A 14,216-nucleotide genomic window follows, 5' to 3' on the forward strand; every position below is an offset into this window, starting at 1 on the left:
ACAGCGTGTACACACGTGTGTGCGCCGTGCGTGGGAGCGAATATGAAAGTTTAAAAATATCGCGTTTAACAATTCCGTAGCGCGCGCGTAGTATCGCAGTTACGTTTGCAGCAAGGCGGTTTCGCAGGGCGGACTAACACTTGGCTAGTCCGACTAATCTCGTCGGCAGAAAACCGGGGAGAGATCTTCCGTCACGGCAAAGTGGGACGAAGAATGTTAAACAAGCGCATCCCCGCCATTATATGGAACAGATCCGCCGGCGAATCGCGCTACCAAATGTTTCATCGAGTCGCGTTTAGCAGTGAATTTGCGCTTACGCTCGCTTCGTCGATTCTGCAATCGAAGAGAGTTATATTAGCAAGTTTCATCCGGCGCGGAACCTGCTCGACGTGTACGGTAAAAACGCGCAGATATAACTGTAAAATGCGAGTCGAGTCGAGTCTGGGTTCTCCCGATGGCGTCTGCCGCCGAATTTGAATTACCCGGAGAATCTGAAAATCGCCCCCTTGTAAGTGTCACGGCAGATTTGATCCGTGCGAATCGCGCCAATGGGCCAATCAACAGTTTGAATGGATCGAGGTTATCCGGCGGTCAGTGTTATCTGGCGATCGATGATAAATTTGCCATGTGATATTTCGCGCCTTTTCTAGATACCTTGAGTGCTCTCACGGGCGCGCTTTCACGTTCGAACGAGACGCAAAGTCGCACGCATTAATAATTCACCGGCGACGTGGTCAGCGCAATGCCGAGGGTGCGTGCAAATTTATCTTTATCGCCGCATTTACCGAGAAACTCAATACCGACGTCCCAGGCGCGAGGCCTGAGCGCAGCAACGTAACGGAGGGAGAGAGAGAGAGAGGGAGAGGGAGAGAGAGAGAGAGAGAGAGGGAGAGAGAGATTGTGTTTGCACACGCGCTCACCTTTGTTTGATAAGTCGATTACGAGCCGGGGATTTATTTCGATTGTGGATTGCCGCCTATTAAATCGGTCTATCGAGGCCGATCTATCTTCCTCCTCCTCACTCACCCTGGGTCCCATCTCTATTTTGTCCCCTTCTCCCTTTTCTTTTTTTAAACACGTTTAAAGCGGAACGTTCAAATAGAAGTGGAACGCTCGATTGTACGCTTCTAAAACTCGTATTCTTTTTCGTATTCTAATCTCACCTAAACCTCCCTCCCCCCAGCCCCCATTATTAACTGATAATATCCCGGGTTATTCTCGCCATCCATCCCCGCGTACACACCCACCTCTATGCATCGGGCCTCTCTTTGTATCACGATTTTCCGGTGCTTGTCGGATAACAAAAGTCGCGTCGTACAACAAAGTATGTCGCGATATTGACACTTTGCAAGTAGGTGTGCGCGCGCGTGAACGTGTCGAGCGATTTAATGGAACGAATCCGTCAAGAGCGTGTTATCTGAACTTTAACTCAATAACGCGATACAGCAATAATTGTTGTTGACACCTCGAACGTTTTATTTCGAGTACCTTCGCACGCACCCCTCTCGTAGTCGCAACGCAGCGCACTTGCTTTTATTTCTCTCTTATATCTCGGTATGACGTTGCATTGAGTGTATTCAGATTGCGACACAAGGCTACTGGTATCTCTCGAAACTTATTACGGTGCGGAAAGAAATATCGACGTTGTACCGTAAAATATATGTACGATGTACACGATACCACCATCGCTGCCGGATTTATTACCGACCGCGGAGTAATCCTCCGTTCAACGAAAGGAAGAAGCATTATCGAGTTTCAACTTTCGATCTCTCAATTTACATTCTCAACTCATCCCTCCGCGAGCTCTCTCTCTCTCTCTCTCTCTCTCTCTCTCATCGACCGCAGTGCCATTACAGTGCGATTACAGATCGACCGCGACACGCCCCGTTCACATCGCAACAACCGACGAAATCGCGCGACACCTTAGTCTGTGAATTCAGCCGATCCTCGTAAGGCGCCGATCCGCGCCGAGGCCGCGAATCGTCGTAAAGGGCAAAAATATATCCCGTTCAATTTTCCGCACGTGCTCCGCGTCATGTGCAGTCGCGCGGTTACATGAGTAATGCTGTAGCGTCGACGGCGGTAGTACAGCTCCGCGGTCGAATTAATTTATGGAACACTATTAGCCGAACAGGCTTGTGCACCGGCAAAACCGCGATGACCTCGGCAAAAATCTGCCCGTCGCCGCGAAACGCGGCGAAATTACCATTGGTACTCGGCTTTGCGGCTAATTGATGGTTAAGAGGCCCTCGTCCGGGACATCTGTATTTTGACGCAGCGACCATAGCTGCAGCGTCTATTCTAATCAGTCTAATATTGCAATGGCAGACTATATCACGCCCTTCATCCCCTGTAGCATCCCCTACAGCCCCCCGTGACAAAGGCCGGACGTTCGTCAGGAGGGAAAAGGGTGGAAAAAACATGCGGAGGAGGGGAAAAGAGTCGCGACGACGAGGTCGGCGGTGTCGGTCTGCTTGATAAAAGAAAGGAGAGGTGAAGGGACGAAACGAGCGGGCGACAGGCTGGCTTACACTCTCGCCGATTGTCCGACTTAATCGTCGCCAATCCAATATCGCGCGGTATACGATGAGATTCGCATCGTCGTCATCGTCGTCGTCGTCGTCGTCGTCGTCGTCCTCGGCCATATGTGGCCGAGGACGACGACGACCTTTGATGAAGAAATTTAATCCGACGGGGGCGTCCACGCACGGCGTCCTCGAGCGAGCGTAATCTCGTTTACGACGTATTACGATTGGATCGTTGTCCGATTGTGCTCGTCGAGGATAAACGACGCGAACCGGTCCGGTCTCTGCTCTCGGCAGTGCCGGCTGTCGGTGTGCTTCAATTAAAAGCGAGCGTCCTTCCGGAATTTCGATCATAGCTCGCTTATATAGAGTAGCGTTTATCGAGAAGTCCGGGGAATTCGGTTCGTCGGAGCTATTGTTACGGCAACGGTGCATTGTGCGACACGAGGGAAACGCGGGATTGTGTAATGCTCTCCGAGTCGGATGTCTTTTTCCCTCTTCTCTCCTCGCAAGCTGCTATAATCCGGCCGGCCGTTTTGCAGGGGGCTTTCTTTTGTACACGGTGTACTGAATGTATAAGGCGAAATCGCGCGTTTCATCTCCCATCCCGCGTCATCGCGAAACACGCGATTACCCGCGGCGGCGGCGGCGGCGGCGGAAGGACGGGACAGAGTAAACCAAAGTTGGAAATTGTAAATAGCCCGACCGTGAAACAGACGGAAAAGAGATCCCGAAAAAATCCTGTTCGCGGAAATGTCGGGCTGATTTTGCCGGATGGGTATTTTTTGCCGTGGGCGTTCGACTTCAACGGCTCCGAGAGAGAGAGAGAGAGAGAGAGAGAGAGAGAGAGAGAGAGAGAGAGAGAGAGCCGTTGAGTTGGAGGTTGAAAAGCATTCGCCGGCAATCTCGTGACAATGCAACCGGCATTTCCGATTCCGCGCGGAAGCCTCCACCGTACGAAATCGCGGCGCGTATCGCCGTTTAACTATGCAGCTTCGGAGAATTGAGAGAAAGAATGCTCCTCCTCCTCCTCCACGGCACTTCTCTCACCCTTCCCTGTCCAACCCGCACCTCGTGGCCCCATCATCATCCATAGTGGTAAAGTACTACTCGTACAAAAAGCACTTCCGCGGTATTCCACGCGACCCTCGTTACTACGCTGACTCGTCGGCTCGAAGCTCCTCTGAAATCCGGCGGAAATTAGGATGCATGAGTGCCAGCCTCCCTCGCGTCGGTACTTGGTGAACTAATTATACCGCCAAAATACTCTCGCGGATCCGAAGCGCGGATCGAGCGTCCTTCGGGGCGGGGCGGGTTTTCGCGGTAGGGCTAAATTTATTTGCCGCTCGCGCGTCGAGATATCGAGGACCCATCTGAAGGGAAACTCGGGAAAGAAGTTTATCCACATTGTTTCAAGTTGGTTATTTATGCTGCCCACAGGGGAGCCCTTCGATCGAGCCTTGCATATCTCTCTCTCTCTCTCTCCTCTTTTTCGACACGATCGCAAGCGAGGTTGGCCGAATTTTCCACGTAAAATCGTCCGCACTTTCGAGGCGTTGATCATTTCTATGGACTTTTGTCCAAGCGAGAGACCTCGAGCTTTCTTTCCCGATATCTAACGAGGCCTTTTTATCGACTTCTTAATACTCAAACTAGGAAACTTTCTGGCAAGCGAGAACTGCGGAAAAGAACGACGCGGCGGATCTTTCGCGCCCCGACCCAACGGAAAAATTTTAACCGCGCTCTTCTCCTCCCTCTCCCGCTCCCGCCCTCAAAAACCGAATCACGAACGTCCCACTTTCGTCACAATAGGTGGCTGGCCGCCACCTGAACGGACTTCGCGCGACGGGCGTTGATATAAAAATTTATATATTTAGGGATTAGAACGACCTTAATTACGACGCTCTCGACGGGCCGATGCTTTCACGTTTAACCCGCGCGTCAGCGTCACACAGGCACGGCTTTGTGCGATCAAAATACGATCTCCTCCAGAAGGAGGATTATCCCTCAGTCCGATGCACGAGCGATGACACGGCCGACGATCCACCGATAGATCTCCTCTGTGCAAAGGAACGTCGCAAAGGTGAGAACGGACGTGACAAGAAGGGACGAGGAGGGGAGTAAGGATCGGCGAGTACATCCACCCTCTGCCAGGGCTGCGACTGACGTTGATGGCGGCCTTGAAGAGCCTAAACGCTCAGCTAATCACGTAATGGCGCGTAACGACGCGAACGAAACAACGCGGACGTATCCCGCGAGCCGCGGGGAAACCGCCGTATAGTCGGCCGTGGTTACACACACACACACATACACACACGGAAGCCGACGACGGGGTCGTTCTTCTCGATATACTAATGGCACCTTCGGGAAGGGAATTGCTTGCCGCCAGCGCGGGAATGTCGCGCGCGCCTCGCCCGAGTAATGATGCGTCACGACTACACATCACCGAAATTCCATCCGCGCGCGATACACCCAACGGGTGTTCTCGTCGACTTCCCTTAATCACGGCCACGCGCTACGTGGTCGTGATTAAGGGCAGATTCGCGCAAGAATTGCCTGCATAAGCTTGAAACGTTAAACCTTCACGGCGTTAAATCCCCACGGTTTTGCTCCCATCGCCCGGCGCGCTGCACTCCGCCCGGTGAGTGTAAATCAGCGCAATTTAGCTGCCAAACTATCACTCACTCATTTCTCGTCTCTCCCTCCCTCTCTCTTTCTCTCTGTGAATTTGGAAGACGGCAGATCATAATTGCTGCTTACGGACTTTGAACGGCTGAAACTTTCGAGGGAACTTCGCGCGTCAAGTGTATTCGCGTATTACGCGCGATCGATTATACGGGTCACACACGTAGTTCGTGGTTATTTTGAGTTCGATTTTTAACGGGCTCCATCGCGGTCCTGCATACTTCAAGTTTCACTTCACAGAGTTTCGTGAAGTTGTAGTAATTACACACGTTCCTAACAAATGGGACGTTTAATTTTGCTCCTCCCGAGTGTTACCTCGGTGTTACGTAAATTCGCCGTTGATATTGTGACATAATTTCAACTGCGTTTCAACATCGTACTGTATGTCTGTTTTTTATTCAGCTCGTCAGGTAACTCCTGCGGAACATTAATTAGCCGGTGAACGTCAGGTTATTTAATTTCAATATCGTTTATCGGGGTAGTTATCTTAATTGGCCCAAAGGATTGGTGGGACTAGGAACTCTCGATCTATCATTCACGTATCATTCGCGCCTATCGCATCCCATATTTCTCGTATGGAGACTCAATAATTAAACTAATGACCGCGTGCTACGTAATTCAATGCTCGTGATAATGTATGAAATTAGCGAAAAATACAAGGTACCTTAATAACGATCAAGTTTAATCTTAGCGTTCGTGAAACCTGTGAAAAATTTCTTCCGCAACTCAATATGCGATAAATTTCGAGAATTGCAAGCAACGTGGATATACCTCTGATTATCTTCGAAGGGTCGTGTATTCTCAGCATTCTCGTTGGTCTGCACGCCACGAGAAAAGTGTTCAGACCGAGACAAGATTCAGAAGATTCGGAATGTACATCCCCAGTGTAGTGTTCATCGTATTTAATTTCGGATCGACTCGCTCAAAGAAAGACTGCACGATTCGATCGAGAGAGAAGAAACATCGCGACAAATGACTGAAAACCGCAGCACTCTCTCGGTCGACTCGTGCAACATCGTGTGCTGCACAGCGCGGTGCAAGATCATCGACCAGCCGGTGTCTTATACGGCAGCACGCGACAGCACGTTTCCCTACAGTGGACCGTTCCGGTCGCGCCAGCAACTGCGACGACCACATACCTTATGAACATGTATATGCCCGTGGGCTCCAACGCCCTGGCGACCGCTTTCCAGCTGGCGATAACCGTAAATTTTTGCCGAGCCGTGAGCGGAAGTCGAGGATCCGTGGCGGCCGGCGGCGGCGGTGGCGACGAGCCATCGTTTCCGGCTTGATTGCGCGATTTCGAGGTGGCCAGTTTGCTCAGTTCGCAACCCATGTTGCGCGGCGAGAGACCCGCGGCCGCGAGGCTCCCTGCGTCGCGGAAGACACTATACCGGAAGCGAGCCGCGACGGCGAAACGGGATCACCAGCTCGCGCCTCGAAAGCCGAAGATTACGCGGCACCGCGGTGGCGGTGCTTGGCATACAATTCCACTGTCGCTTCCGTTTCCTGCCGTTTCCTCGGGAAATTCACGGCGCGCATCGGCCGCCGGAGAAACGCGGGATCGCACTCTCTACACTCTACGGGGACAATGTGTCGGTGTGTATGTGCGCGTATACATAATACATACGTCTATGTGTGTGAGCGTGTAGAGTGTACACGAGAGTTCGCTGGGGGGGGGGGGGGTAGATGAAACGACGACGAAGACTGAACTGGAGTTCTTTCAAAATCGGCAGTAGTGAGACTTCTTGGACGAACACGCTTTCTCAAATCCCTTCTCTCTCTCTCTCTGGTGTTTCGTTTCTTCCGCTCTATTTTCTTCTCTCTCCAGGAGAGAATGATCCTTGAACACAATGCACGTGGTCAAACTCGAGGAATTCGCGCGTATCTATCTTCGCTACGGAGTTCGTCGCGCCGAACGTTTGTGTCGAACGAGACGGCGGGCGCGGTTGTCTCGACGCGATCACTAATGGGGGATGATATCGGCTCGCACCTTTCAACACACACACTCACACATAACACACGCCGGCCGTTGGCGCCAGGCGCGCCGGCGCGCCGCGCGCGCGCGCGCGATCACACGATCTCTACGAAGCACGTGCGCTCTAGAACAGCAGGCTGGCTGGCCGGCCGACCGTTTCGAAGCTAGTCACCCGTGAACGATCGTCCGCCATCGTTAGCACGAAGCCGATAAGCAAAAGTGAACCTCCTCGGCCGCTTCCCGCCCGCTTCTCGCACAGATTCGATCGTGTGGCCGGCGCAACCTTCGCATGCCCTCGTCCTCGCTCAGCCCTCCTTGCGAATTAAAAGGACCCAAGCGGTATCGAGACTACGCTTAATCCATCTCCTCGCATCTTCCGCTATTCATCTCCCGCTTCGCGACTCGCCCCTCCTCGCGCTTTCCCATTCCATTTAAGCCTCGCGCAGCTTCGTCGCTCTTTCCTGCGGTTTTCGCGCCGAGCTTGCCGAGCTCCGCGGGTTCATCTATCTAACTTCCTCCTACGTTCATTTATCCTTTAACGTCGATCTCATCGCCGCCGAATCTTCCTTTCTCGCCGGCGTTTCCACACGTCGCCGCTTCCGCCACTTGGAAATTTTCCACCATCGCGTGTAATTGCTCCGCCTTTATCGCCTGTCTCTTCTGTATTGATGTGTGTGTGCGTCTGTGTGTGTGTGTGTGTGTGTGTGTGTGTATGTATTAGTTCGCTTTTCTTATTTCCTCCAAGGATACCTCTGTAATTGCCTTCCTGGCAATATCGTCCATTTTCTTTACCCAACAAGCTCTTCTCTACCCGTTCTTTTGCACGGATCTTTGTTTCCAACGTGCAGGCTACCCCCCCCTATTCTCGAGCCTCCCTCGTACCTATCAGCTTCCTATTGTTCAATCTTCTTTGCTCTTCGCCGTAGGTTGATCGGCTTTCTATCGCACATTTCATTTAGTCGCGTTGCCTTTCTCTCTCTCTCTCTCTCTCTCTCTCTCTCTCTCTCTTTTTCTTTCTCACTCTTCTCCACTTGCCTCGTCTTTTTTAACAAGACGCGTACGTATTCATTAAACGCGCGACTTAAGTCCTTCCATTGTTTCGCGATAACAGATCCATTTTCAGTCCTCGCCCGATGTCCTTGTCAGATTCGCGCTAAAGCATGGCAGAATTTTACACTACGACTCTCGCGCGACACCCGCTCTCTCTCTCTCTCGTTCATCGTCGTTCGCCGTCCGATCTCTTTGGGATTCGCGTGCAATTTGCTTGCGCATCAGCGCGGTGAACGCGCTGAAACAGTCGATACTCTGAGACACGAAATGCAAACAACCAACGATATGTTTCTCTAACGATACATTTTTTATCGAGACGATCGACCGGGCTGACCCGCGACGGAAAATACCGCGAGACATCCGCGAGTGACAGATCGAGAGCAAGTCGAAGACGCCTGGGATGTCGTTGGACCGGCATCATGAGGCGGCTCATGAGGTGATACAAACGAAGCTCTCAGACCGCCATTACCGCTGATACGGGCGAACACGCTAAGCACGAAGATTGTAATTTCCCGTCCTACTGCGGTCCTTCGCATCTCAGCATCTCAGCATCTCAGCGACGAGCGTGATAGCTTTTCCTTCTCGTGTTCATTCATTATTCACCGTTTCGGCCAGGCACAGCGAGGCGAAGTTACCTAGCGGCGCGGAGCAACATTGCATTTGCAAAGAAGAGAACTTCGGATATATCGAGTGCATTTAGCACGCTAAGACGCGAACTCTATGTCGGTGCGGAGTTTCATTATCGGACATCTCCTATTCGGACTTTCTCCTCCCTCGATCGCACTTTCCCGCGCGATAAATCGGTCGATTTCTTATTATCCCGACGTCGTCGGTTCGGTCGTCGGCGTTCCCAAAAGTTCCCCAAAGTTTCGCCGTTAGCGTAACACAACAGGGCGACCGACTAACGTGCCGCTTCAATTTGTGCAATGACGGCATCAAATCGTATCAGTTTCGCGGAACGGAACGTGGCGGCGAAATCCCGACCGACAAATCTCCCCGGAGCTCGACGCGACGGAGCGTCGTCGTGCGGAAGAAACGAAAGAATCGAATGCGGTGAAGCGGAATTCCAGCGACGTTGATGGAGGGCTCTTTCCGAAGATCTGGAACACCGGCGGACCGGACGCCGTCTCGTCTCTCGTTCGACCGACGCCTCTTCGAATTCGCGGCCGAGTGTGGCGAGAAACGTGCGCGGGGCGCGATTGATGACCGAAACAGGTGACGCGCGAGCTGGCGCGACGCGGGCGAGCGAAAGCGTCGTTAAGTAGATGAGAGCGTTATAAGGCAGCCGCGGGGCGCGGAAGGGGTGGCGGAGAATCCACCCCCGGCCCCGTTGTGTCCCATCGGAGCCGTACAACGCTAACTTTACGTTCCGAGTTGTCGCTCTGTCGGGGAAACGCGCGGAGCGCGACGTTGATAAGCGTCGCCGGGGTGAAGTCAGGCGGAAGTACGTATAAGAAAGCGCGACGGTGGCGGCATATAACGCGGATAACTTAGATGGCTTTGCAAGTTTTCGATGCAAAAAAGTGCAAGCGCGCTTCGCCGAGGCGAAAGTCGCGCGACAGACCGTCGCAGGGGAGCGCAGGGATATCAGCGTCAGAGACTTTTCTAGCGGGTGCTTCGAAAAAAAATATCTCGCACAGATGACAGAATGATCTTCGGGAAAAATGCTTCTTCGCGAACGACCTCGGTAGTCTGAGTGAGAGATTGTGTCGACCCTCGCGGTACCTCGCGCGCGAATTTCCCTAAGACGACGTATGGCTTTCGGCTACAGAAATTCAGAGGAAACCAAGGATTTGTGCCTGCGCGCATGATTGCGCCCCGAGAAGCTCGAAATTTCCGGCTCATTTGCCACCGATTCAACCTATTTTCGGATCAATTTGCGTAATTTATACGAAACGAGCCACGGCCACGGCCGGGCCTTCCGTACATCGCGATTATTACCGGGCGTATGCGCCCGTATTTGTTTCAAGTGGAATCACCTGCGATACACATTGAAAGGGCACCCCCTCTCCCTCCCCCGCGACGTACGCGCCAATTTCGTAAATGGTGTATCGTCCGACTGACGGCGATGCGAGAGAGAAGCAGCGGTCGATCCCGGCAGCCTTGAACGCATTTATAGCCGAATCGAAAGGAGAACAAACAAACGCGCCACTGGCGGAAAGTAAACAGCTTACGAGGCGAAAATCCACTTCGCCCGTAAACCGCGAAATTCTGGTCGCGCGCGCGCTTCGCGACGTCAACGTGCACGAGCTCAACGACAACGATGCGACTCAAACGGCACGCTGTCATGTATCACTTAACTCGCGTCTCCGTCAATTTTTGTCCGCGGAACGAAGTTACCTACCTACTACACGACATTCGAGTCTATCGAGGATCAGCGAGTGTTGCTGCTGCGACGCTCGCGGGAGGAGTGCTTAGCCGATGCGTGGTGAAGCAGCGGGCCTCACCGCTATTCTAATTCGCCTAATCTAATCGCGAGCTCATCGCGATTAACTGTGCGAGTATCGAGCGGCGGATCGAGCGCGGTCCTCCCCGTCGTCTCGAATCGATTTGCGCGCGCGTCTCCTCTACGTTTTTTCCGGGTCGTCCGCATTCACGTCGCTTGCGGCCCACTCTTGCCGCCGTTGTCGTCGTCGTCGTCGTCGTCGTCGTCGTCGTCGTCGTCGTTGTCGTCGTCGTCGCCGTCGCCGTCGTCGCCGTCGCCGTCGTCGCCGTCGTCGTCGCCGTCGTCGCTGTCGTCGCCGTTGTTGCCGTCGTAGTCGCCGTCGTCGCCGCGGTCGAAACGCGAGGTCCTCGTTGCGACCTCGCGTCCTTCTTCACGGCAGCCGCGCGTCCTCGATCGTCGTCTTCGATCGGCCGTCGCGATTTCACCGCATCACGCGCGACTCCTCGTCGTTCGGCGGAAAACAAGCCGCGGAATCACCACGTCGTCGTTGCCGTCGTCGTCGTCGTCGTCGATGTCGACGTCTCGCAGTCGCGCGGCGCGAAGCGCACCGCCGACGCGAATTTTCTATCTTTAGAACGTCTCCCGGGGCTCTTCGGCCAGATACTTGACGCGGTGCTTCGGCGTCGGCCGTGTTGCCTACAGCCCAGGCGAGCCGAGACTGAGACGTCCATAACAAGCACCCCCGAGGATGCCGCGCACGCGCGTCCGTGTCCCGCGCTCCGACGTGCGCTCTTCTTCCGCGGTCTCTCCTCACCGAGAGAGAGAGAGAGAGAGAGAGAGAGAGAGAGAGAGAGACTCTTTTTCCTCTCCTCTCATGAGCAATTAATTGACCACTTTCCATTTTCTTTTTCCGCGAACGCGACGCCGCGATACTTTGATCGTTCTCTATCTGCATTCACGTGTAAGGATTCGTCAGATAACGAGATGACCCTTTTGCGCAAAGCTGAGCTAATGGTCGAGATAATTGGGGGATGATTTCGAGGAATGTCTACTTCATTTGCTTATTAACATTTATAGTTTGGATTCAATAATAGTTGGTTCGATAATATTACGGTTATGATTGAGATACGATTACATACGCGTTGTACTCTCAACGATATGCCTGATATAAAAAAAATATCGATCCTCAGTGAGCATATTTATAAACGCGGCGTTTTAAATCTTTATCGCCGATATTTGTTCCGATTTATGGTGCATTGTTCAAAACAGTGACTGTCCAATGCGTTTTACATGACATTGGACGTCGCAGAGTAGCGTCTATATAATATCGCCCGACATTAATTCCTTTTCTCGCACAAACAAAGCGCTTTAATTTTCCCGATCGTCGGGCACTCGCTTCGATATGCGATATTGTTTAAAACGACGCCTGGCCAGTGTGCTTCGCACGACACTGAGCGTCGGAGTATAGCATCTGCCGTGAGACACTGCTTGCTTTTGCTTCGTCGAAGATCAATGCGATTTACAACTAGGCATGTATTACGTAATGTGACGCTTTCGAGCGTTCAAAATGCACACTCACCACTGCGCGTCGATGTTCAACGGCGTCCAAGCTGTTCAAGTCCGCATCCGGTCAGCTTCCTCGGCATCTAGTCTCCGCAGCGTTCAGCTGTAATCCCACGTCGATTGCACTTCATTCATTGCACTCGCGAACGCGATATTTTACGGCGTTTGACGGCTTAACGAGAAGTACGCGATAAATTACGGCGCTTCGAAAATGTACTTGCGTGAATCGTATGTAAAGCAGGCGCGAAACGAAGATCGCGGCGTTTTCGACAAAGTCGAGGGGAGGGTAAAAATATTGCTCTTCGCAGACAATTACGCGAACAACAGCAAATGAACTTCTCGTCACGCGAAATTTGTAATCTTCGAAAGAAAAAAAAAAAAAAAAAACAGCGAATACGTGTACCGCTCGAACGTATCGAGCGGCTTTGATTACAAACGAAAACGGTTTAAATTTAATACCGCTCGGCTTGAATTTAGTTTTGATTGAAACGACCTTATAACCTTACAGTCATATATGCAAAATTTAGAAATTTCATGATTGTAACGATAGCGACATTTATAACGAGCGAAATTAATAATCGGGAATTTCGCGTTCGGTGGCGCAATTCTGGTGCCTATTTTATAGTGCTTGAAACAATTAGAGGACCGCTGAATAAATCGTTTTCATCGAATATAGATTCTAGATCTTGGACGAGATGTAATAAATATACAAATATTTACAGAAAAAGCTTACTGAATATTAAGAGATCTAAAAGAAATATTGGTGGCGGATATCTTCTAGAAAGAAGAATATTCGCAACAGAGTTCACGTAATATCTATTAAATAATAGAGATATTTGAAAGAGAATAGTCCTCCGATTGTCTCAAACAGAGTATTTTGATGGCACAAGCACATGTATGCAAAAATCTATATACTACACTGGGAGAAAAAATGGCCGATCTCTTTAAAATTGTTCGCCATCAATCACGTCTTTTTCGTTAATCTAACAAAAAGGATGATAATAATAATTTACATATAAGATGATCATTAACGCTATAGTAGCGCTGACTAAAACTAAAATTTTGACTACAATTGCTCCAATTGTATATGCAATTGTTCTGATTAAATCAGAGAATAAAGGCTTTTCTCTCGGTGCAGGTAAATCGCATTGATTTTGTTGAGATTTTGTAAATAGTCATCATCGAAAAACCCACCACCTATCCCATTTGTCCGACTTACCGAAACATCAGGAACTCAGGGTCGGCCACGTTCCGCTACAAATCTGAAACAAAACAATATAATTTCGCTGGTCAGATAGGAAATTTAGCAACTTGATGAGAAAAAACGCGCATAAACACGAGCGTGTTGCTACTTTGCGATTGCAACAACTCCAAGATTTATGTCCCGGAAACTACGTTCTAATTTTTGATCGTAAACAGTTTGATGCGACAGTACGGGGTGTCTCTAAACCTACCTTCGAGCCGATCCTGCTTGGCCCGAACCGGATCCTCCGGTACGGCACGTCTGCGTCTATCGAAACATCCCCAGGAATCGTACCCCCATCGTATGCCTGCAAGCCTCAGCAAATCTAAAACAAAACATGAATTTCCCGCTATAATTATAATATTAATTATAATATAATATATCGGTACATGATGAATATAATATATCAACATGTGTATGTGTGTTGTGTGTTGAAATAATTATAACATATCAGTAGGTGTATAAGCACTGAGAATATTGAGAGGGAGGATATTTCTCTCCTAAACTAATCAAAATGCAAGGTGGTAGTTACCCTTAAGATTACAGAGTACTGCTACACCAGATAATCGTAGCACTATGAATGCACACGCGATGTAACAACGCAGCACGTCTCGCTCTAATCGAACCGGAAAAATCGGGAGTCACGCGCGACGTCTCCCGATCCAATTATTTTCACGTCAAGGACTGTTATGGTCGCTAGCTCTCGTCGCGTATCCTTATATATATCAAAGTCACGTGACTTTCTACCGGTTAGACGAGCTTGAGAGCGCATCTTATTTATCAGTT

General features: G+C 50.9%; 1 protein-coding gene and 1 long non-coding RNA gene across 4 annotated transcripts in view; both read right to left on the reverse strand.

Moving 5' to 3' along the window:
- The window catches only part of LOC105183493 (neuroglobin), a 39,625-nt gene extending 28,708 nt beyond the window's left edge, over positions 1-10,917 (reverse strand). Inside the window, exon 1 of one of the 2 annotated variants that reach the window (XM_025303307.1) lies at positions 10,583-10,917. In XM_025303307.1, coding sequence (XP_025159092.1) covers positions 10,583-10,596 — 14 coding nt within the window. In that variant the 5' untranslated portion in view covers positions 10,597-10,917. Of the gene's footprint in view, positions 1-6,349; positions 7,231-10,582 lie in introns of those variants that run through there. The other variant, XM_011141681.3, reaches the window with a different exon arrangement.
- On the reverse strand, positions 7,261-10,405 carry LOC112589530 (uncharacterized). Of its 2 annotated transcripts, none has more exons than XR_003113612.1 (2): positions 10,218-10,405; positions 7,261-8,341 (listed from the first exon to the last, which is right to left on the reverse strand). It is a non-coding gene; the product is annotated as an uncharacterized LOC112589530 (long non-coding RNA). The 2 variants fall into 2 exon arrangements; XR_003113613.1 differs by lacking the exon at positions 10,218-10,405 and adding an exon at positions 8,708-10,207.
- Positions 10,918-14,216: the final 3,299 nt, after the last annotated feature.

This window comes from Harpegnathos saltator, unplaced genomic scaffold (assembly GCF_003227715.2).
Source record: "Harpegnathos saltator strain DR-91 unplaced genomic scaffold, Hsal_v8.6 scaffold539, whole genome shotgun sequence".
NCBI lineage: Eukaryota > Metazoa > Arthropoda > Insecta > Hymenoptera > Formicidae > Harpegnathos > Harpegnathos saltator.